The 22,219-nt window shown below is 40.4% G+C and overlaps 1 protein-coding gene across 1 annotated transcript in view; it reads left to right on the top strand.

Moving 5' to 3' along the window:
• Nucleotides 1-22,219, top strand: part of FBN2 (fibrillin 2) — a 217,041-nt gene that overhangs the window by 58,999 nt on the left and 135,823 nt on the right. The window contains exon 7 of the mRNA XM_089491328.1: nt 13,399-13,524. Within this exon, the coding sequence (XP_089347454.1) occupies nt 13,399-13,524 (126 nt within the window). The remainder of the gene's footprint in view (nt 1-13,398; nt 13,525-22,219) is intronic.

A 22,219-nucleotide genomic window follows, 5' to 3' on the forward strand; every position in this document is an offset into this window, starting at 1 on the left:
GTCTAGGGATTTTGTTGGTGTATCGCCCACCCCGTGCGCTAACAGACTCCCTTAACGAGCTGACACAGTTGGTTGCGGAGCTGATGCTGGAAACACCCAGGCTGCTTGTCCTGGGTGACTTCAACATAATAATAATAAATAAAATAATAAATTTTATTTCTACCCCGCCCTTCCATGGAAATGATCAGGGCGGCTTACAAAATTTATAAAAAACATTTCAATACAGATTAAAAATTCAATATAACAATTAAAACCGCCATACCTCCCCTTGCCCCGCACAATCTCAATCGGGGCTCCCATTACATATGCGTCTGCCACCACAGCTGGCCTCCCATATCCCATTCCCACCCCAAATCCAATAATAACAATAAAACCCCGCAACAACAAAGGAAGACAGCAAACATCCCCTTCGCGGCCAACTATGTTCCATCCGGTGTGGCTTGGGAATTCATGGATACCATGACGGCCGTGGGCCTGTCCCAGCTGATCTCGGGTCCAACGCATTTTGCGGGTAACACACTCGATTTGGTTTTTTGTACGGATGCGGAAAATCCGTGGGCGGAAATAACCAATATTTCCCCCCTGTCATGGACGGATCATTTCCTCGTGGAGGGAAAAATCAAGGCCTCTACCCAGATCCCCCCCGGGGGTGGTGGACCTATTAGGATGGTCCACCCTCGAAGGCTGATGGAACCCAAAAGGTTCCAGGAAGCCTTAGAGGGGAACATGGTTGGAAATGACGGCGACTCTGTTGATGCCCTGACTGGTATCTGGAATACCGGTCTCTCTAGGGCTATACACAGCATCGCTCCCAAGTGCCCTCTCAGGCCTGCTTCCAAACGTAAGCCCTGGTATACGGAAGACCTCCGGGCGAGGAAGCGGGTCCTGCGACGGCTAGAGCACCGCTGGCGGATACACCAACGCTTAGCCGACAAGGCTCTCCTGGACCACCTTTTGGAGGACTACGGAGAGGCAATACGAGCAGCTAAGAACTCGTTCTGTGGTGCTCGTGTCGCGTCCGCGGAGTCGCATCCAGCAGAGTTGTTCAGGGTGGTCAGGGAGCTAACTCAGCTCCCTCCTGCCCCGAACCAGATCCTTGAACCTACTAAGGCCTGCTGTGACCAATTTAACAACTTCTTCGCGGATAAAACCTCTTGGATAAGCGAAGGTCTTAACGCCGGCATTAAGGCAGAACCTAGAGCAGAGGTACCCAGAGCCTCCGTGGACTCCATTAAACTGGATCAGTTTGAGTCGGTCAGTACCGATGATGTGGACAAGATCCTTGGAAGTGTTCGGAAGACAACCTGCTCCCTCGATCCCTGTCCCTCATGGCTAGCAGCTCAGGGGAGACCGGTGGTAACTTCGATGTTACACCGGATTATTAATACATCTTTGAGGGATGGGCAATTTCCATCCAGCTTGATATTGGCCACTATAAAACCGCTGTTAAAAAAGCCCTCCCTCGACCCCCTGATACATAGTAATTATCGGCCAGTCTCGCTGCTGCCATTTTTGGGGAAGGTGATCGAGAAGGCGGTTGCAATCCAGCTTCGATCGATCTTGGATGAAACGGATTATCTGGACCCATTTCAAACTGGCTTTCGGGCGGGTTACGGGGTTGAGACGGCCATGGTCGCCTTGGTCGATGATCTCCGTCGGGGCATCGACAGGGGAAGCGTGTCCCTGTTGGTGCTCTTGGACATCTCAGCGGCTTTCGATACCATAGACCATGGTATCCTTCTGGAGCGCCTGGCAGAGGTGGGAATCGGGGGCACTGCGCTCCAGTGGTTCCGGTCCTACCTCTCTGGGAGGTTCCGGATGGTGCAGCTGGGAGACGTGTGCTCCGATAAGAGGGCCCTCACAACTGGGGTCCCTCAAGGAGCCATTCTGTCTCCCATGCTATTTAACATTTACATGAAACCGCTGGGAGAGATCATCCGGGGACATGGGGCGCGGGGTTATCAGTACGCTGATGACACCCAAATAGTTTTCTCTATGTCTCCGACTGATGCAGTGACTGGGGATGGCGTCTCTCCTCTCGTGGCGTGCCTGGAGTCAGTAATGGGCTGGATGAGGGAAAACCGACTCAGTCTGAATCCAGAGAAAACGGAGGTGCTCGTGATAGGTTCACCTGGCCCAGGGATGGCGGTGGTTCCACCTGTCCTGAACGGGATCACGCTTCCCGTAAAGGACTGGGTACGCAGCTTGGGGGTGCTCCTTGACTCGTCGCTCCACCTAACATCTCAGGTGGATGCGACGGTCAGGAGCACCTGTTATCAGCTTCGGCTGATCCGCCAACTGCGTCCCTACCTGGGCCAGAGGGACCTTGAAACGGTGGTACATGCTCTGGTAACCTCTCGTTTGGATTTCTGCAACGCGCTCTACATGGGGCAACCCTTGTACCAAACCCGGAAGCTACAATTGGTACAGAACATGGCAGCCAGACTGGTCACTGGTACATCCAGGACCAGTCATATAACACCTGTACTTAAAGATCTGCATTGGCTGCCTATTCGCTTCCGGGCGCAATACAAGGTGTTGGTTATAACCTATAAAGCCCTACATGGCTTGGGCCCAGGATACCTTGAGGACCGCCTCTCCCCATACGATCCACCCCGCACACTCAGAACATCTGGGCAGCAATTATTGAGGGTCCCAGGGGTAAGACTATCCTCCACTGCAAGGAGGACATTCGCCATCTCGGCCCCGACCCTCTGGAATACGCTGCCCATAGAGCTCCGCTCGGCCACCTCCCTGGCACAGTTCAGGAAGGATCTAAAAACCTTCCTGTTCAAGCAAGCATTCCCTGAATAAGTCCTAGTTAGCCCCCCCCCCTTTTTGATGGCAATGGTGAACTGGCTAGAAGGTATTTTAATGTAATTTTAATGTATTTTTATTGTATTGTACTTTGTATTATGTTGTACACCGCCCTGATTGATAGAAGGGCGGTATAAAAATAAAGCTTTTATTTATTATTATTATTTATTATACACCAAAAGAGGACTTGTTGATTATAGACAATTGGTATGTAAAAGCAGAAAACAGCAGATTCAACAGTTGTAGGAAAATGTGGCCTACAATCAAGAAATGAAGCAGGAGCTCAACTGACTGAATTTTGTGAGACCAACACTTCATTCGTTCATTGCGAACACATTTTTCAAGCAACCAAAAAAGTGGCTACATATATGGACATATTCTGATAGCCAATATAGAAATCAAATACAGTACATAACTGGAAATAGAAGATGGATAAGTTCTATTTTCTCTGCAAAAGCAATATCAGGAGCAGATTGTGGCATGGATCATAAACTACAGGTATTAAAAATTAGAGTAAGGCTAAACCAACCATCATGCCAAAATACAGTATGAAGAACATTCCCGCTAAATTTAAAGATAATGTGAAAAATATGTCTACATTATTAAGCCTAATTGATCAGGGGCAGAAGAACTCTGAAATGAAGCCAGGGACAATGCCAGAGAGCCAAAAAGAAAAAAGAAAATAAGAAAGAAAGAAAGAAAGAAAGAAAGAAAGAAAGAGCCTCAGTAGATGACTGATGAAATTCCACAAGTAGTTAATGATAGAAGAAAAGCAAAAGTAAGAGATATCAGAAATACAGTCAGATGGCATACCAATAGAACTATTTCTATCTACAGAGACAGAACCCACCCAAATTCTAACAAAAAATATGTCAACTAATATGGAAAACAAAACAAGGACCCACAGATTGGAAATGCTCAGTATACATTAAAGAGAAGCTCAGAGTCATGTTTCAGTATCTACGTAAGACTACTCAATATGGACAGTGAAGGAGCTGCTGCAGCCATCTACAGCAACTGTGATATGTTTGGTGTTCTTGCCAAAGGATGTGAGTAACTTCACTGGCACCAAGTGCAATTTGGTATCTCTGCTAGAACAGAGGCTCCAGTAACTGGAGGCCCAATTATGTACATTTCATTACATTGGGAAGAAAGAGGTTTTCCTGGACAGAGTGGAACAGGCTATCCTGGATGGGCAACACACAAAGGAAATTTCTGGGGAAGAGATCAGTTCCCATACACAGGAGGTAGACAGTTACAGGAATGTGATTCATAGAAGTAGGAAAACAAGGGCTCATCCTGAGAGCTTGCGGCTACAGAAATCAATTTAAGGTTCTCTCCCTTAACGAGGGATGAGGAGTTAGAGCAACAGGCCCAGTCCACAGGGAATGCGTAGAAGACCTTGATAGAATCAGCACAGGGACCAGCCATGCCAAGCCTCGGAGGACACACATGGTGATGGTGGGGGACTCTTTGCTGAGGGATACAGAGGCAGTAGTGTGCATGCCTGGCAAGATATCTCAAGACATGTGTTATATCTCTGGGGCAAAAATCTGTGAAGTAACTGGGAGGCTAACAATAGCAGCTTCATTTTAGGCTAACCAGTCTTGTCAAACCTACTGGCTGTTACTCCTTACTTTTGGTCCATTTGGGAACCAACAATACTACAAGGCATATCCTTCAGAGTATCATAAGGGATTATGAGGCTCTGGATAGGAAGCTGAAAGAGCTCAATGCTCAGGTTGTCATCTCATTTCTTCTCCCAGTTGAAGGGCATGTTCCAGGAAGGGAGAGGAAAATAGCAGAGGTGAACAACTGGTTCCATAGATGGTGCTGCTGAGAACGATTTGGATTCTTGGACCATGGCCTGTGATTTCAGGAGGAAGGACTTCTGGCAAGTGATGAGTTGCATCTCACCAGTTGTCGGAACTGGAGATAATCAAGGACTGGAGATAATAGAGAGAACAAGGCAAATAGTGCATGGACCCAACAAGGGTAGGGAAATTTTTTACATAGGTAGCTGGGTTGGTGTTGGTGGTCTTAGATGTCTCAGCACTAATGCACAGAGAATGGGAAATAAACAAGATGTACTTGAACTCCTAGCACAGCAAATCAAATATAATAGGCCTCACTGAAACCTAGTGGGATGAGTCTCATGATTGTAATGTAGCAATAGAAGGGTATAATCTTTTAAAGAGAAATAGGCCAAACAGAAAAGGGGGAGTAGTAGTAGTATATGTCAGGGTTGTTTACACCCGTGAAGAGATCAAGGACTTAAATCCTGGAACCCAGGTGGAGAGCATCTGGATAAAACTTAAAGAGGAAGGAAACAACAGGGTTGTTATTGTGGGAGCGTACTACAGACTCCCAAGTCAGACTGAGGAATTAAATGATGTCTTCCTAGAGCAGATGACCGTACAATCAGAAAGTAGTGATAGGTGATTTTTACTATGCTGATATAGCGCCCCTGCACCATATGTGAGCTTGCCATATGCGGGCTCAAGGTCGCGCAGATGGGGAGCCCTGGCACTTGTAATTGTGTGTGCACCCAGGGCGCACGCACAGCCATAGAAAACAATGGGACTTGAGGTCCTACATTTTTTCCCCTTATGCCGGGGGGTTGGGTCCGAAATGGATCGCTTGCGTATACAAAGGACGTACTATATTTGCTGAAAGTCAAATTCGTGCAAAATTTTATGGTCCAGAAAATTCTTCACTTGCCTGGCTAACAATTTCCTGTGCCTGCCTACCTCTCTTGAAGCGTATCAAACTCTTAAGTTGATGGGGCATCATTTTAGATCCTGACAAGATATATAAAGTAACCACAGATTCATTGCAAGTGAATTTCTTTGGATGCTTCTTTGGGTCCTTAGACTATTGCATGTGCCTGTGGATAAACTGAAACCATAACAAACAAATAGAACAAAACAAAACAAGAAAAACATCTTTGATCTCCACTGAGATTCTGCATGGTTAATTGTGTTCTTCTGTGCTATGTGCAATGTATTTTGGTTCTATTGTTTGTTTCTGGCTTTATTTTCATTTTCATGCTATGTATTTTGAGAAGATTGTGTGCTGCCTTGTAAGCTTTTCTAACTAAAAGCAGAATAAAAATATTTTATCAGCCTAGCTGATCTCTGAGGTCATCTAGAGAGGCTCTCCTATGTGTCCTATCTTTTAACTGAACTACATCTGATGTAACTCAAGAGAATGTCTTCTTTGTTGTGCCACCAAAGCTCTGGAAGGCTGGGCCTTCTGAGAGCCATCTAATTCTCATCGTGTTAGGTTTTCATTGCCTGTTGAAGGCCTATTTATTTAGGCAGTCATGTAATCTTGATAGGGTGTTTATTTTCTGTGTTACTGGATTGTTCCCAGCTGCCTCTGTTTTCTTTAATTTGTTAAGACTCAGTCCTAGTTTCCAGGACCATGTCCCAGGGCCATAGAAACTGTGTTTCCCCCTGCAAGACCATTAATAGCATTTAGGAAGATCTGATTTCATTTCCCCCTGCGGGCCTGGTTCTGTGATTGCTCCCTTCTGTGGTTGGAGCTCAAACCTTGTAGAGCACATGTAGAGGGGTCTGGAGTATGTGGCAGCAAATAGGGCAGGAATGGCCATGGACTCACTTCATAAACAGCAGTCTCTGTTCTCAACTGTGCTCCCCAAATGGAAGAGAACTTAAACCAGCCTCAGATATGGTCTAATTGTATTTCCTTTCATTGCTTGCAGTGGGGCATTTTCTTTTAAACAAGTGTGTGTATAGGGAATAACAACAACAACAACAACAACAAATTTTATTTCTATTTCCTGCCTCTCCCTGTGGATTGTGGCGGGATTACAGCAATCAAAATATTTCAACAAGGGGGGCTGCAGCTGAAAAATGCTCTGCATTTTCTGGGAAGTGCTCAGTAAAGCTTTGCATGGATTGGACATTCTAAAGTTGAAAACTCCATCCATCTACCTCCATCTCTTTAGAACTATAGACTATGTTTTTAATGTCTTTATTGTATTATGTCATGGTTTTGATTTTTGGATTGTTTTTAATACTTGGCATACGGTTAAAATGTCTGAAAGAGGAGAGGAAGTTTAAATAAAAAATATATTTGCAAAGCACTTATAAAATTTATTACCATAAGTCCATCATACCCTACTTTGATCCTGAATTTTTTGTCCACCTTTACTTTCAATCATTCCTACTCATAGCAAATCCAATGTCAATAAGGCTTTGGTCAAAATGAGAACTCTGATAGAGGTGTCACCACACCTGGAGAAACTTAGGATTTGTCGTCCTAGGCAGAGGTGGGGAAAGTGCAGCTGCTGAACCCCATTTTTCTATCTTTGATGTCCTCTGAACTCCAAGTTTTTAAAACAGCAACAACTCTGAACCATTTGGAGGGAATTGATTTTCATGCTTAAATAGTCACAAATTGAAGAAAATTGTTTGCAATTTTGCTTTCACTGCCCTCCAGAACTCCCAAGATCTTTTGTGGTGGACAAAAATCCAGCCCCAAATAGCAACTGTTAGCAATGTATCATCAAATGTGTTTCACTGATCCAGCCTGTGATAAGTCATGGGGTGAAGATGACTCTTCCCACGCAGTTGCCCATTTCTTGCCTAAACATAATACCCTGTTTTCTAAAACAGGACAATGAAGACGACATAAGTTCAGCAGTCACAGAATACTGGCAAATAGAAAAAAAATGCCAATTAGAAAAGAAACAGAGAAAATAAGGGATGCAATGGCCTACTGATGAAGGACAGGGCTGGATGACAAGATTCAGTAGGGGGAGTATAGTGTGTTTGCAGGCTTACTTTACAGACGTTGTGAGACATTGGTTGCCTCCAAGGACTCTTTCTGTATGCAAATTCTTCCTGTGCATATACTCGAGCCAGACATTTTTCTGGTAATGGCACAGTATTTTGCTTTTTAACAATATACCCTAAATCCTTCATGAGCATGACGGAACATCTTTCCTTTGCTCTCTCTCCAACAGTCCTCGGAGCATCCTGAAAAATGGCTTCAGATGTTTTCCCAGCCTTTCAGAACAGGTTTTTAGAGCATCTAGGAGGCTGCAGAGGGAAGGGGACATTGTCTGTCACTTGGTTATTGTGGATTCTACTGTTCTTCTTGGGGAAGTTGTTGCTGTTGTTGTTGTTGTTGTTGTGTGTGTGTGTGTGTGTGTGTGTGTGTGTGTGTCAGTCATGATGTGTTAAGAGTTCTTGAAGAGAAACACTTTTACTTGCTGATGAATGTGGCATGGATCTCAAAAACATAATACATGTGTTAACGTGTAAGGTACCACAAGACTCTATTGGTTTTGATGCAAGAAACTAACAGCGCTAACCTTCTAGAAACCAATAAAATAAAATAGGAATTTATTAAACTATATTTTTAAAAGTTGGGTCATTACTTTCCATACCAAGCACAAAATGCATGAATCCAGATTTTAAGAAATTTTAAAAAGTTACAGTAGCTTTGTTCAGTGCTTTTCAAAGTAAAAACAAGTAAGAAATGTATTTTTAAAGAAAAATCCAAATTCCCCCCACTATATTTCTTCAGACATATTTTACTAAGCCCTTATTCCCAACATCATGTCTGATTTCTTAGGTTTGCATATAAGGTAAGCATTTGTCAAGCAAAAGGCTACGGTTAGCTTTATTTTCAGAAGTGTGTGCAAATCTTAACAGATGGTTATCATTTACTCAGAAAACTGTTTAAATATTCAAAAGCCCTTTGCAATTGGGCACCAATAACGGGTTAAATATGCCACTATTTTGTAAAACATTCCTGTGGTGTTGCCTATGGTGTCATGGACTGGTAGCCAGATGTGTCCTGGCAAAGCTCAATTTATACCTGCACTACATCTGATAAATTACAATCTGTTTCCCTGATGCAAGGGTGTGAGGTATATTCTCCATTGTAAGCACATACATGTTGTGGTATAGCCCAAGAAAATCTGCTGGGGCAGACTGTTTTGGACAAAATGTATGTGCCTGCAAAATTCTGTGTGGCATTTAAGGTATCAGTCTAAGGTTCTACACAGGGAATGTAGAGTTCCACTTGCAGATATTTAGGACTGGGTTGCTTGCTAGGCTTCTGTTTTGTTTGTTGGCCTCAGAGTATCATTTTTGGTTAGAATTACATGAGTTCCCAGATCTAAGGCAGATAGCACAATGGTAGAAGGATATGCTTCCATCAACAGTTGGGGTACGAAAGGTGTTTCTCAGATTCATGTTTCAACTATGAGCCAAATCCATGTCCTTCCTGTCAGTGTGAACAATGCAGAGTTACTGTATATACTTGACTATAAGTTGACTTCATGTATAAGTCGAGGACACATTTTGGGGCCAAAATTATGGATTTTGTCATGACCCGTGGATAAGCCAAGGGTAAAGCTTGGAGGCTTCTTCCGTATGTGTATGTGTGTGCACAGCAAGAGGGATTCTAATTGAGATTTTTTCTTCAGCGTTTCAACTTTGGTTTCACCCTTGATTCCCCAGACAGCAGCAGACAGTATGGGCAGGAGAGGAACTCTGTTTAACAGCAATCAGTCACCAAGGACTTTTTCTGCTTGGTTCAAGGGAAAAATAAACTCTCTCCACCTCATAGGGAAATCTGAAAGAGCTGCTATCACATTACCATACTGACTTGTAAATAAGTCGTCCTGGGGTTTTGGGGTCAGTTTTGGGGCATAAATTTTTAGACATATTGATCAGTATATATGATACCTCCTTTAACAAAGTATATGTGTTTCTAGACATTACGTCTTTAACAAAAACTTTGATACCAGATATAGAAATAACAGAAAGAATAGGGGTAGGTTCATATGCAACAACAACAAAAAAGAAGAGCAGTTCAAAATCTTTCAGCAAACTTATCATCCCAAACTAACAATATGCACTTATGAAATGAAACTACCAGATCAGGTAAGCCTTGCATTACATAAGTAAACAAAAACATTTTGAACTTACCACTTGAAGGCTTATTTCAAATTACATCCAGGAATGATTTTTGCATTCACCAACCTCTACTTTTAAAATTATTTCTGTTTTATTGGCCAAACATATACGTGCATTTTTTATTCTTTTTTCATATATGGGGGAGGGATTTGGAGAGGTAGGCTGGTCTCACCTTTTCTGTCTGTTTTGCTTTTCTCACATGCTTGGTAAGGGATTCTGAAAGCAAATGCTTTTTACCTTGCCTGTGTTGTAGGCAGGTGCAAACAAGTATATTAGGTTTGTCTTGAAAAAAGTCCAATTCTTTTTCAGTCCAAACTATAATGCATTGATTACTGCAGAGACAGTGCTGATACCAAAGGTCTGTTTGTCCAGCCCACCCTCCTTTCTCATTCTCTCAAACCTGATGCTGCTAATCAAACTTCCAGCTTGATAGAGAACCAGGAGGGGCGGTGAGCTGAACAAGCATAAAAAGACTTTGTAAGAAGAGCTTCTTTGTCAGAGATTTTAGGTGTATCCACACTGTTAAATTAATGTAGTTTGAGACTGCTTTAATAGTCATGACTCAATGCTATGGAATTTTGGGATTTGTAGTTTTATGAGAGATTTAGCTTTCTCTGTCAGAGACTTCTGGTGCCACAACAAACTTCAGATCCCAGGACTCCATAGGATAGAGCCATGGCAATTAGTGTCAAACTGCACTAATTCTGTAGTGTGGTAGTAGCCTTTGTTAATGGAGGTAATGGTATGTACTGAGTTTGGCAGATTTATAATCTGAACAAGTGTAATGTGGCTAAAGGTTTCAGGCTGAGACATCGTCTCCATTTTTGGTGAGGTGGGGATTGTGAATCTGTGTTGTGTGGGGATTTGTGGAATCCATGGAAGTGTGCAGAACAAAGTGTTATCAACAGCCATTCCTGCTGAATCCCATTGGTAGTGTCAACTAGAATAAACTCACTGAATTAACTGAGTGGTGAAACAACACTTTTGTAAATCTCACTAATTCAGTTTTATTTGCTCTAGTAGCGGGGCACCAATAGAATTCAGGCCCCTGTCCCCCACCTAGTAGTTTAGAAATAAACATGTTTTGACTTCATATTGGTATTCTGATAGATCAAATGATCCTATATACATATTTTAATATGATAACTCAGGTATGCCATGAGAAATAGCATGTTATTTTAAAGAGGAACAGACACAAAAACCAATGTTGCCTGTATGCTGTGGCCCATAAGCTGAAATCTATTTGTCATGGGCTTTCAGTGACCTCACTTTGTAGGATTATAAGATCTGTCCACCCTGATTTTAGATTTAATTTATGTACATATCTAAATGCCTATTAGTGCCTTCCCTATCAGACCAGTGTAGCAAACCAGCATTCATGTTTCATTTCCTGGCCCTTTTTTCACCAGACCACATATTACAGATCTTATTTATTTCTGTGTTCAGAAAAAATGACAGCATTTTTTTTTATAAATTAGACCAGTCGTGAGAATGATTAATTGAACATTTTCAGTGTTGAAATGTTTTCACTGTAGAGAGAAAGGGAAGTGTGATCTCTTTTATTTCCTGTTAGTACAGTAATTAATATTTAATTATTTAATATATTAGTCGCATTCAACTGTAAAACATTCTCTTGTGAGAGGGTCAAACAGAGACTCTCTTTGTAGAAGTAATGGCCACTAGAGAATTCATATATTGCTGTTTGCACATTAATTTGCTACTTAACAACATCTGTAAATTGTTAGTATTAGCTACCTCTCTGCTGACACAGTTGGCTGCATTTGAATAAGCAACATAGATAAAGGGTGCACTTATGCTGAAGCACAAGGCCAGAGGTCAAATACTGTACCTTACTCAAAGAGGCAATTGGGAACACTGATGTGGTTACTAGTACCACATTGCTGATGGAACTTAGCTGTGGGTGAATTATTATTTTACCCAGTTTTTATTTTAAACTGTCTCTCTGTCATGGTGCTTTTTCAAGTGTGTATTCATCACTTGATTTCTCACCATTTCATTATTTAATGTTGGCAGACATACAAGTGTTACCAGGGTGGGTTAGAAACCCTATCTTTTCCACCTTACTAGCAGGAATCCTTCCCCAGCGTATTTGAACATTTGGGGTAATTCAGTGGGAGATAACATGTGGAGCTATAAATCTACTGGGGGCAGATTTTATTAAAATTAATAAATGCATTCCAAAAACAAAATACTTGCAAGATTAACACACCAAGTTTGAGCTATCTATGTGTCTTGAAACTATGCTGGAAATACATGCACATGAACACACACACTTTTGTTAGTGTAGACTGACAGATATCTTAACATCCAAATTTAATTTGGGGAGGGGAGGGGACAGAGAGAGAGAGACCTGTTGCAACTGCTTTATAAAATGAACAGTACAAAATGTCGCTTGTAAGTACAAAGTGTAGCTTGTCCATAGAAGTTGTTGTAGATCCACTGAGATTCAAATGTTCTACACAGTTTGAATGCACAAAGCACGTCTTTTTAAGAAAATTGATTTTCCTAATTCACCATCAAAAACAGCATCTCAACCAGGCAGGACTGTATACCAAAATTAAAACAAACAAATAAATAATGTTAAGCCTTGGGAAGGCAATTCTTGGAAGAGTATGGAGGAGTCTTAGAGGCCCTTATCAGACGGAGGTGCTTACCGTTGCTAAAATGTTGGTAAAATGTTCCTGAAGTGCCTGAAGCGCAAAGGTGTGATAGCTGGTTGCGCTTCTAAATCATCCTGTTATTGAAAAAATGGCTGCTCCGCAAAGGCTTTGAGGTTGGGAGAGAAGCGGTATGTCTCAACGATGATTTAGAAGCGCAACTGGCTATCACACCTTTGCACTTCAGGAATGTTTTACCAACATTTTAGCAGTGGTAAGCACCTCCATGTGATAAGGGCCTAAGACACCTTCACACTTCAGGAACGCTTCAGGAATGTTTTACTGATGGTAAGCCTCCGTGTGATAAAGGCCTTACTTTCTTTTTCTGTCTGATGTACATGATGACCTTATTTTGTCTGTAATATAAATGATGTTTATGGAGGCTGTACTTTTCCTAACAAACTCAGCAGATTTTCAGGAATAAATACTTCCTGAAAATGTACATGCAACTTAAGTTTTGTAATAAGTGCCTATTAAAACTATGTTTAACTGGATGACACACTGTAAAATCTTTGAAACTCTTCTTCCTATTAACTGTGCATTTCATCTGTCCAGTGGAACTGGAACCAGAACCATTGTTTTCTGTTTTAATGAAATAATTATCTCTAACAGTTTACTGAGGTAGCTTGATGTGAGAGCCCATTAATGTGGAAATGAACTGAGCTCACCAAAACTACAGTATTAGTATGCAAAGAGAAATAGTTCATAAATAAAAATATTCTCCAAACATGGTCTGAGAAGTATTCTTGAGCTTCTGGAATTTATGGAATTGAGGTTATAAAATAATAAAGTGCTAAAATAACTAACTTAACTCTCTGGAGAGGGAACATGTTAGCAGATAGTGTTCGTGATATTTGCAATCACACAAAATTTTATTTTAAGTATTTCTGAATATATTGTGAGGTACATTTTTTTTCTGACAGTTCTGCCTATTTTGTTTATAGATGTTGATGAATGTCAGGCAATCCCTGGAATCTGCCAAGGGGGAAATTGTATCAATACAGTTGGATCATATGAATGCAAATGCCCTGCTGGCCACAAGCAGAATGAAGCAACTCAAAAGTGTGAAGGTAAGTGTAATGCATTAGACAAAATACCAGGATGGTGTTTCAGTACCTTAGTTGGTTCATGGCATTGAAGTACATTCACCATGGCCTTCAGCAGAAAGCACAGAATGATGTAAGAGCATCCTGCTCCTCAGCAGAAGTGGTCCCAGTTATTTTTTCATCTGTGGTAGGAAATAGTAGCCATTCCTGTTCCCAGCTATTAGTCACATCTAAATAGTAAGTTTTGAATATATGTTCTGATTCACTGCTTGCTTGCTTGTAGATTTTACCTATAATAAATTTAAAGTTAACACACTTTTTGTGCAAATGGATCTGGACATAGTTTTCATATGCATTTATATGCATTTATATATACATAATGGTGAGAGTCATGCTTAAAAGGAAACAATAGAGTGGTATTGTAAATTATTGAACAGGGAGCCTGAAGGACAGGAGGCAGAAGGGGCTGACAGTAGACTGAGGCAGGGAAAATGATGGAGAGGCAGATAAGGAGAAGAAATGAGGAACTATATCAAGAATGACCTTCCTAGAGTGGAAATGTGGGAGAACTGAACAACCGCTACATCAAGAGAGGCTATATACTGTGGGCAAGATGGCAGATGAATTCTGGGAGGTTATCTGTTTTAACAGCCTAATAGAGATAATCAGCTCCCCAGGTGATAAGGTTTTCTAACCTAGTTTGTTTGTTAGTCTGTTTAAATAAAAGCATGGTGAAGAGTTTTTTATTCCTCTGTGTGGGTGTGTGTGGGTGTGTGTGGGTGTGTTACAATTTGAGGGCCTTCTCAGTCTGTTGGATTTTACCAACTCGCAACCTTATGGTTTTGAGTGAATGGCTGCAGTACAGGCATTTAACCACTGCGCCACCAGGGCATGTTGTAAGTGTGCTTAAAGGAAGTGGAATAAAATAGGGGATGAGAAACAATGGTTGATGGAGGTATGGAAGCAAAGAAGAGACCAGCCAAGGAGATATGAAAACATGGGCCCAGAGACAGACGTGCTGTTACAATATTGATAATGCAGTGGAGGTTTGACAGACTGGGCATAACATGCCTGGATTAGACTTGATCCTGGCAGAGGAATTCTGTCGATTCTTTTGCAGTAATATCCAATTTCAGGTTTTCTTTCTCTCATGCCTGTCATCTGTATTCTCTCTCTCTTCTCTTTTCCTTCTTTCTGGTCCTCCCTCCTTCATCAATCGAAACATCCCAAATCACTTTATTCTTTATTATCTCCCCTCACCATTCTGTTCCAGCATTATGGGACAGAAAGAATAATCCCCATCTCATGTAGTCCCCCCCCCCTCTCTCTCTCTCTCTTTCTTCTTTTTCTTTCTCTCCCTTCCCAATGCAAAAACACCAAAGCAGTCAATAAAACAGTAATTAAAACAAATACAATTACCAAAATCTTAAAATAGTGTTAAGAGTGAGCAATAAAACTTCAGAAGAAAGATCAAAATCACAATTCAAAATCTGATGATGCCCATGAGAAGTGACATTTAAATGAGGGTCACAGGCAGATCTGAGGAGGGATTTCACACATGGAGGGCTTATTATGAAGGAGGCTTTCTCTGTTAGCCTTTGTCACTCCATAGCAGGTGGCAGCACCTAGGGAAGATCCTGTGATGATCCTAGTGGCCAGGCAAGAAAATATGGGGAAAAGTGCTACTTTGAGTAAATTAACCACTGGACCAGAATTGTTAGGGAAGTCTGGATCACACTTCTTCAGGAGAGGAAGTCACTTCATTTTTCAAGGATATTGGTATTTCCCTTTAAAATATCTTCACGAGATTGATAGTTCTTTTGAATATGCATTACTTGTAGCTTTCCAAATCAGTCCTTGTAATGCACAATTTTTTCTTCTTACTCTTCTATTGTTAAATAGATTGTGAGGCCTAAGACCCTCCACTCTGATCCTGTCGACTTGAAGAATGCTGTGTTTCCACCATGAAGACAGAGTAACATTATAGGAATGTACAGTAACATCCAGAATCCACAAAACAATGATAACTTTATTGGACTAAAGAAAATGCACATCATACTTGCAAGTTTCAAAGCTCCATTGTCTTCTTCATCAGGCAAAGGGGAAGGTTTTTATCCCCTTTGCCTAATGAAGAAGCCAGTGGCACTTCAAAAGCTTGCAACATATAAAATGTGCCTTTTGGTTGTTCGAATAAAGGTATCACTGTTTTGTGGATTTTGGATGATACAGTACTGGATTTTGCTACATGGCCAACACGGCTGTCATTGTATAATAGGAATGTGCATGACCCTATATGTTTGGATAAGAGTGTGTCTGCATGTTTGGAGAAGGAGACAGAAACCAATTTAACCATTAATATTTCATCTGTATATATTAAGTAGAAACTAGTTATGTATGTTTTCACTTCCTCAGTTGCTCTTTATAAGAGTGTAGTGGTATCCAATCTACTTTTGTACCTATAATGTAGTAGCTGCTAAGTAAAAGATTTCTGAACTACATGTGCAGTTAGAGAAGTTTGGAAAAAAAATGTTGCAATTTAGGGTATATGGTGCACATTCATTTTTAATGATAGAAAACAAACATTTTGTACAAAACTGGGAAAGCGTTTGGAACTACACCATGAATCAATCAGCTTTTTGCATAAATAATAAACATAAGAGTGACAGCACATGCATAAGTGTTGCTTGTTTTTTTAACCATGAAAACCCTTTTATCACACTCAATGATCACTTGAAAACATCCTGCAGCTTTCACAATAACAACATAAATAATGAAGTGAAGGCATATAGCTGTAAATATAGCTGTAAATAGTATGGATATTACGTGGGCAACTCAAGTGTGAATATGTCCTTGGCATATGTACTGCATATGTATACTGGAATGTCACTTTTCACATTCTTCCTTTGCAAACAGTATTTTAACTTGGGTGGAGCTTGGAAAAGTTACTTTTTTGAATCACATTTCCCAGAATCACCCGGCCAGCATGATCAGTCCTGGATACCGGAATACAAAAAGTGACTTTCCCAAGCTTTGATCTTGGTGTTATCAATGATAGCTTTAACATATGTAGACAAGCATGTGCCTGTGGTACATTTCTGTTGCTATGAATGAAGATGTTTCTGGATGCAGGAAATGGGCAGAAGTGACTAGAAAATTCTTATTAGTGAAAGAGAGAAGAGAAAAATAGCACTTTGGGAGCGTCTACACAGGCCAAATAAAATAGGTCTCATCTAGTTCTCACAGCAAGGTGTCCAAATGATGTACAGGATGTTTCGGGCTGAATTCAGGCCTTTTCGTTGTCTTGTTGCTTTAATCTGCAGAAAAAAGAATGGGGATTATCCTGGTTCTGAGTGGAAAATCCAGGTAGTCACATGTATTTATGTGGACTAGACTCTATAGGGATATCATTGTGTGGCTTGGGGGAGGAAATACATAGATCAGTATGCATTAAGGGAGGTAAAAATGTCAAGAGCACATATACTGTGATTTATCAGACTAGGGTGAGTTTAAGAGGGAGAGCTGTGTATGCTGTTTTCCTGAACTTGTTTCAGTGTGTGTACTCATTGTGTACACTAGCCTGTGGATGTTGTTCATTGGGATAACCCAAAGGTAAACTGGATTTTCTGTGTCATTGTAGATGTGCCCTTTATTTAAACCTTAGCAGTTCCTTTCTGTTTCATGTTCTATAGTAAACGATCTGTATAATCTGTCTGGTGTGCAGGGCTATCTGTCTCCATCCCAAAACTATCGTTTTTAGGCTTCTAGCAATTTTTCTCATCTCTGCTTTGGCTGATAGTAGGCAATAGCTCTGTACATGTAATGATTTAGATTTTCTTCATTGAAAGAGCTCACATTTATTTTTGCCTATTAATACGGTAATAAATGGGTTTCCTGTTCAATAGAGGTCTGTCAGTCTTTCAACCAACTAAAACATTTCCATGGAGTCATAACTCCAGAGTTCCTGCTTCCTGTTCTTATGTGGCTGAATGTGCTTACACTCCATTTTCAGTACTTTCTTATCAACCTGCAGAGATCAGAAAAAGAGATTGCTCCCGTCCTTAACCCATGGTATTTGTGCAATCAGGGGGAAGATTATCACACCCCCATGTACTTATTCTGTTGTTCTCCCATCCATAAAGAGTAATGGACCCATCAATTGGTATTAACAGAAACTCTCATTGGTATCAAATGATGGGTCCATTACTCTTCACAGACGGGAGAAGAACAGGATAAACCTGTGGAAGTCTGATAATCTTCCCCCTGATCTCATGAATACCAGGAGTTAAGGATGGGATAAGGACGCTTTGCTCATCCATATGATAGGATGAAGTGGATATCCCTTTAGCAATATAAACCATACTTGAAAATTTGTTGATAAAGCTTATCTTGAATCATTGAGATATCCTGTCAAATAATGGTCAAATGCAGCAAGATTTTTCATTTTTGGGGATTTTAAAATTTCAGTGGATTTTGCCCCCAAACAATATTTGTATGATTAAAATAGTGTATTTTGTGTAGAAAACAATAGTTTGTAAAGAAAACAATTTTTTTCTTTGAACAATCACAAAACATCAAGAAATGTACACAAACTCTTGTAACCTTGCTCATTGCAGACAAAATTTGAAATACGTTTCTCTTACATGTGCGAATGAGATAAAATGTATATTGTCCCTCACAGGTTCTTGTTATCCTTACAGTAAAGCTCTCCTTGACACATGCCTAAAAAGGTTTGAGATTGTGGTATATTTTAATGATGGGGATAACATTTGTATGTAGAAAATCAGGAACATGATTAATTGCTATTCTGCTGTAGGAATGTGTGGTCCTCAAGATGTTGCTGGATAACAATTCGCATTAACAGTTGCCAGGACAATCATTGGCGCTGTATAAACGGGCCCTATCGGGCGCTGTTGTTACACGTGAGGGGTAGCACTTCCTGACGTGCCTTGCCCCTCGCAAGTAACGAGGGCGTAAAAATGGGTGTGCCCTATACACATGGGCGCCGCCATTTTGACGTGACGGACGCCTGCCATCCGCACGTCTCGGCACCTTCATGATGCCACAAGTTCACTATTGGCTCCTTGTGGTGTCATAATGGTGCCGCAGAAAGAAGCCGCTTTTTGCGGCTTCTTTTTGTTGCGTGAGGGAGCCGCATGGTTTGTCCGCTGCGGTCTGTATCCCGCCATGGTGGGAGATGACAGCGTTAACTCTAATGACATATGGAGGTTCACATATTTCCTGTGTCTGTTATTTTACATGCATTATTATATGGAAAAGAATGGCACCATAGTAGATCAAGGATTACATATGATCTTTCAGAAGACAATAAGCTGTATGTTAAAAGAAATTTTATTATTATTATTATACTTTATTTATATAGCGCTGTAGATATGCACAGTACTGTACATACAAACAATAAAATAGATAAGAGTAAACCTGCCCATGGTGTACAATCTAAGAAATAATAGCTTAATGCATATAAATAATATATAACAATACAAGAAAGGGTTCAATAAAACAGGCAACAAATTAAAAATGTCAAATAGCAAATAATAGTCATGCAATGCCTGGGAACGCTTCTCTGAACAGGATGGTCTTCAATTCAGTTTTGAAACTAGTTAAAGAAGTGATGAGCCATGTTTGTGGGGGAAGGAGATTCCAGGAGTGAGGGGCAGCAAGTGAAAAGGGACGAGTCTGGGACGGGGTAGAGAAAATCCTGGGTTGAGACAGCAGACCTTGACTACCATAATGGAGGTCCTGAGCGAGAAGGTGAAAGAAAGAAGGTCTGATAAATAAGGAGGGGCCAGCCCATGGAGGGCTTTAAAAGTCAACAACAGAAGCTTATAATGAATACGGAAGGGGAAGGGGATCCAGTGAAGGAATGACAACAAAGGAGAGATATGGCCAGAGCAGTGGGCGGATGTAATAATGTGTGCAGCTGAATGCTGGATAGAAATTAAAGGATGGAGGTGAGAAAGAGGAAGCCCAGTCAGAAAGATGTTACAGAAATCAAGTCGTGATACCACTAGGGCATGGACCAGAATCTTGGCAGTACAGGCAGAGAGAAATGGTCAAATTTTGGCAGTATTGTATAAAAAGTATCTACATACCTTAGCTGCGGTCTGGATTTGGGGGATACATGACAGAGAAGAATCAAAAATAAAACCAAGACTACGGGCTTGCTGGACTGGTTGAATAGAAATGTCATCAACAAGAAACAGAAAAGGAGTATTGACTTAGGTGGAAAAATGAGAAGCTTCATATTGAGGTTCAAGCGTCGAGGCGTCCACTGCGAGACAGCTGTAAGACAAGATGAAACTTGCTGTTCAAGACTCAGAGAAAGGTCAGGGGTGCAAAGATACAGCTGAGTGTCATCGGCGTACAAATGGTAGGAAAAGCCAAGAGAACTAATGAATTTTCCTAGGGACAATGTGTAGAGAGAAAACAGAAGGCGACCCAGAACAGAGTCCTGGGGAACTCCAGTGGAACAGAAGACGAAGCCTGACCACCTGTGACTGCTGTAAAAGATCTATCTGATAAATAAGATCTAAACCAGTCAAGAACAGAGTCTGAGAACCCAAGGTCAGAAAGTATATCAACTAGAAGAGAGTGATCAACGGTGTCAGAGGCTGCAGACAAATTAAAAAGAATGAGAACAGAGTAAAGGCCATTAGACTTGACCTGTAAAAGATCATCTGAGATCTTAGTGACAGCCATCTCTGTAGAATGCCATGGATGGAAACTGAACTGAAAGGGATCGAGAATGGAGTTGGCTTCAAGAAATTCAAGACAGTGAGAATAAACGATCCATTCCAAAACCTTAGAAAGAAAAGGGAGAAGAGAAATCGGACGATAGCTAGACAAAGAAGAGGGGTCAAGAGAAGGTTTTTTTAGAATAGGAGAAACTAAAGCATGTTTAAAGACCGAAGGGAAAGAACTCGTAGAGAGAGAGAGAGATTAAAGATATAGAGAAATGAGGGCTGAAAAGAGGGCGCTATAGAAATTAGAAGACGAGTAGGCATTGGATCAAGAAAACAAGCTGCAGGTTTGGAAGAGTTCAGCAGTGTAGAGAGTTCATCCAAAGAAACAGGAGGAAACACAGAAAAAAATTTTTTACTCAAGGGCGATAGAAAATTAGGAGTAGAAGAAGAATCGGGAGGGACTATAGCAGAGCGAATAGGGGTAGTCTTTGAGATGAAATAGTTAGAATTGATGCCTTGTAACTATATGTAATTACAATTTTTCAGACTTCAGACTGGGAGGGTCCTGAGAATATAGCAGACATTACCTATTCTTGGCTTGGGTCAGCTAGAAAAACAAGATATTACAAGTTTTAATGTACATTAATGTGAATACCACAAACCTGAGAATATTTCTCTTTAATAATGTGTTTAGTCATGGAAAGCCTAATAAGTCATTTAAAGGTACTTTAAAATATATTTTATATATGCATTTTAACCTGGAGAATGATTAATTATTTCAAAGCATTTAATTGATGAAATTGTATGTGGCAGGTAAACTTGATGGCAATTTGTGTGTGTGTGTGATATAAGATCGTGTGCAAATGATGAAATAAAAAAATGAGAATAAGTTTGACAATGAAGAAATAACAGATTAAACATGAGAAAAAATAGTTTTGTGATTCAGGAATCCATCCTAAAATTTCTACAAAAACAAATTTTCTTGGTCCTCTGTCACAAGTTCTGCATGCCTATTATGGCAGAGGATGAGGGAACAATCTACTGACACTTTTGGAGAGATTTAAGTACAACCATTGTTAGGTTGTTAATGAAATCTCATAATCACACAATAGATGATGAAGTTAAATAATGATGGTAATAAAATAATTACAGAAAGAACATCATTGTCTAGTATAAAATTTTCTTACCGTATATACTCAACTATAAGTCGACCTCATGTATAATATAAGTCATGGGCAAGTTTTAGGAGCAAAAGTATGGATTTTTATATGACCAGTGGATAAGTCAAGGGTAAAATTTTGGGACATCTAGCAAAGGAAAACAATGCCAAAGAACATACAAAATCCCAGCAGGCATATCTGTGCTTGTACTAAAGGCTGCAGGGATGAGAAAATAGAGGGGGTTCAGTGATTCCAGGACAGATGACACTCTTGCCTTTCATCAGAGGATGGTTCCTTTTTTAATGAAAGTTAAAATATAGTACCTACACTGAACCATGGATAAGTCAACTCAAGTTTTTTTTTTTGGGTCAATTTTTTGACCTAAATTTCTAGACTTATACATAAATATATACAGTAGTTATTACACTTACAAATAATCAAATTATAATTAGGAATATATCATATATGTCCTGGTAACATCCAGATTGGGCTAATGAAGTATATTTTTGTATCGCTGCTTTTGCATTGAAATTGCTGTTGGTTTTATCATCATTGTCATCACCATCATCATTTCTATGCTGCCTTCCTCCTAGAAAAGGATCCAAGGTGGGTCACAGATAAAACCATTTAAAAACTTTACAATAAAAAATTAAAAACAATTAAAATCAAATACCTAAAAATAATATAAAATTATATAAAACATTCAAAACAGGCATTAAGGTATGAACTGAAATCAAATGTAGGAAGACATCTTGCAAGTGCTTAAGTAGTTGCAGTGGCTTCCAGGTATTGTTCAAAGTGCTGATGCTTATTTTTAAAGTACACAATACAATAAATGTTGTACAAAAAACATTTGTT

This window comes from Sceloporus occidentalis, unplaced genomic scaffold (assembly GCF_023333645.1).
Source record: "Sceloporus occidentalis isolate IW3139 unplaced genomic scaffold, rSceOcc1.0.p SCAF_1, whole genome shotgun sequence".
NCBI classification, from domain to species: Eukaryota; Metazoa; Chordata; class Lepidosauria; order Squamata; family Phrynosomatidae; genus Sceloporus; species Sceloporus occidentalis.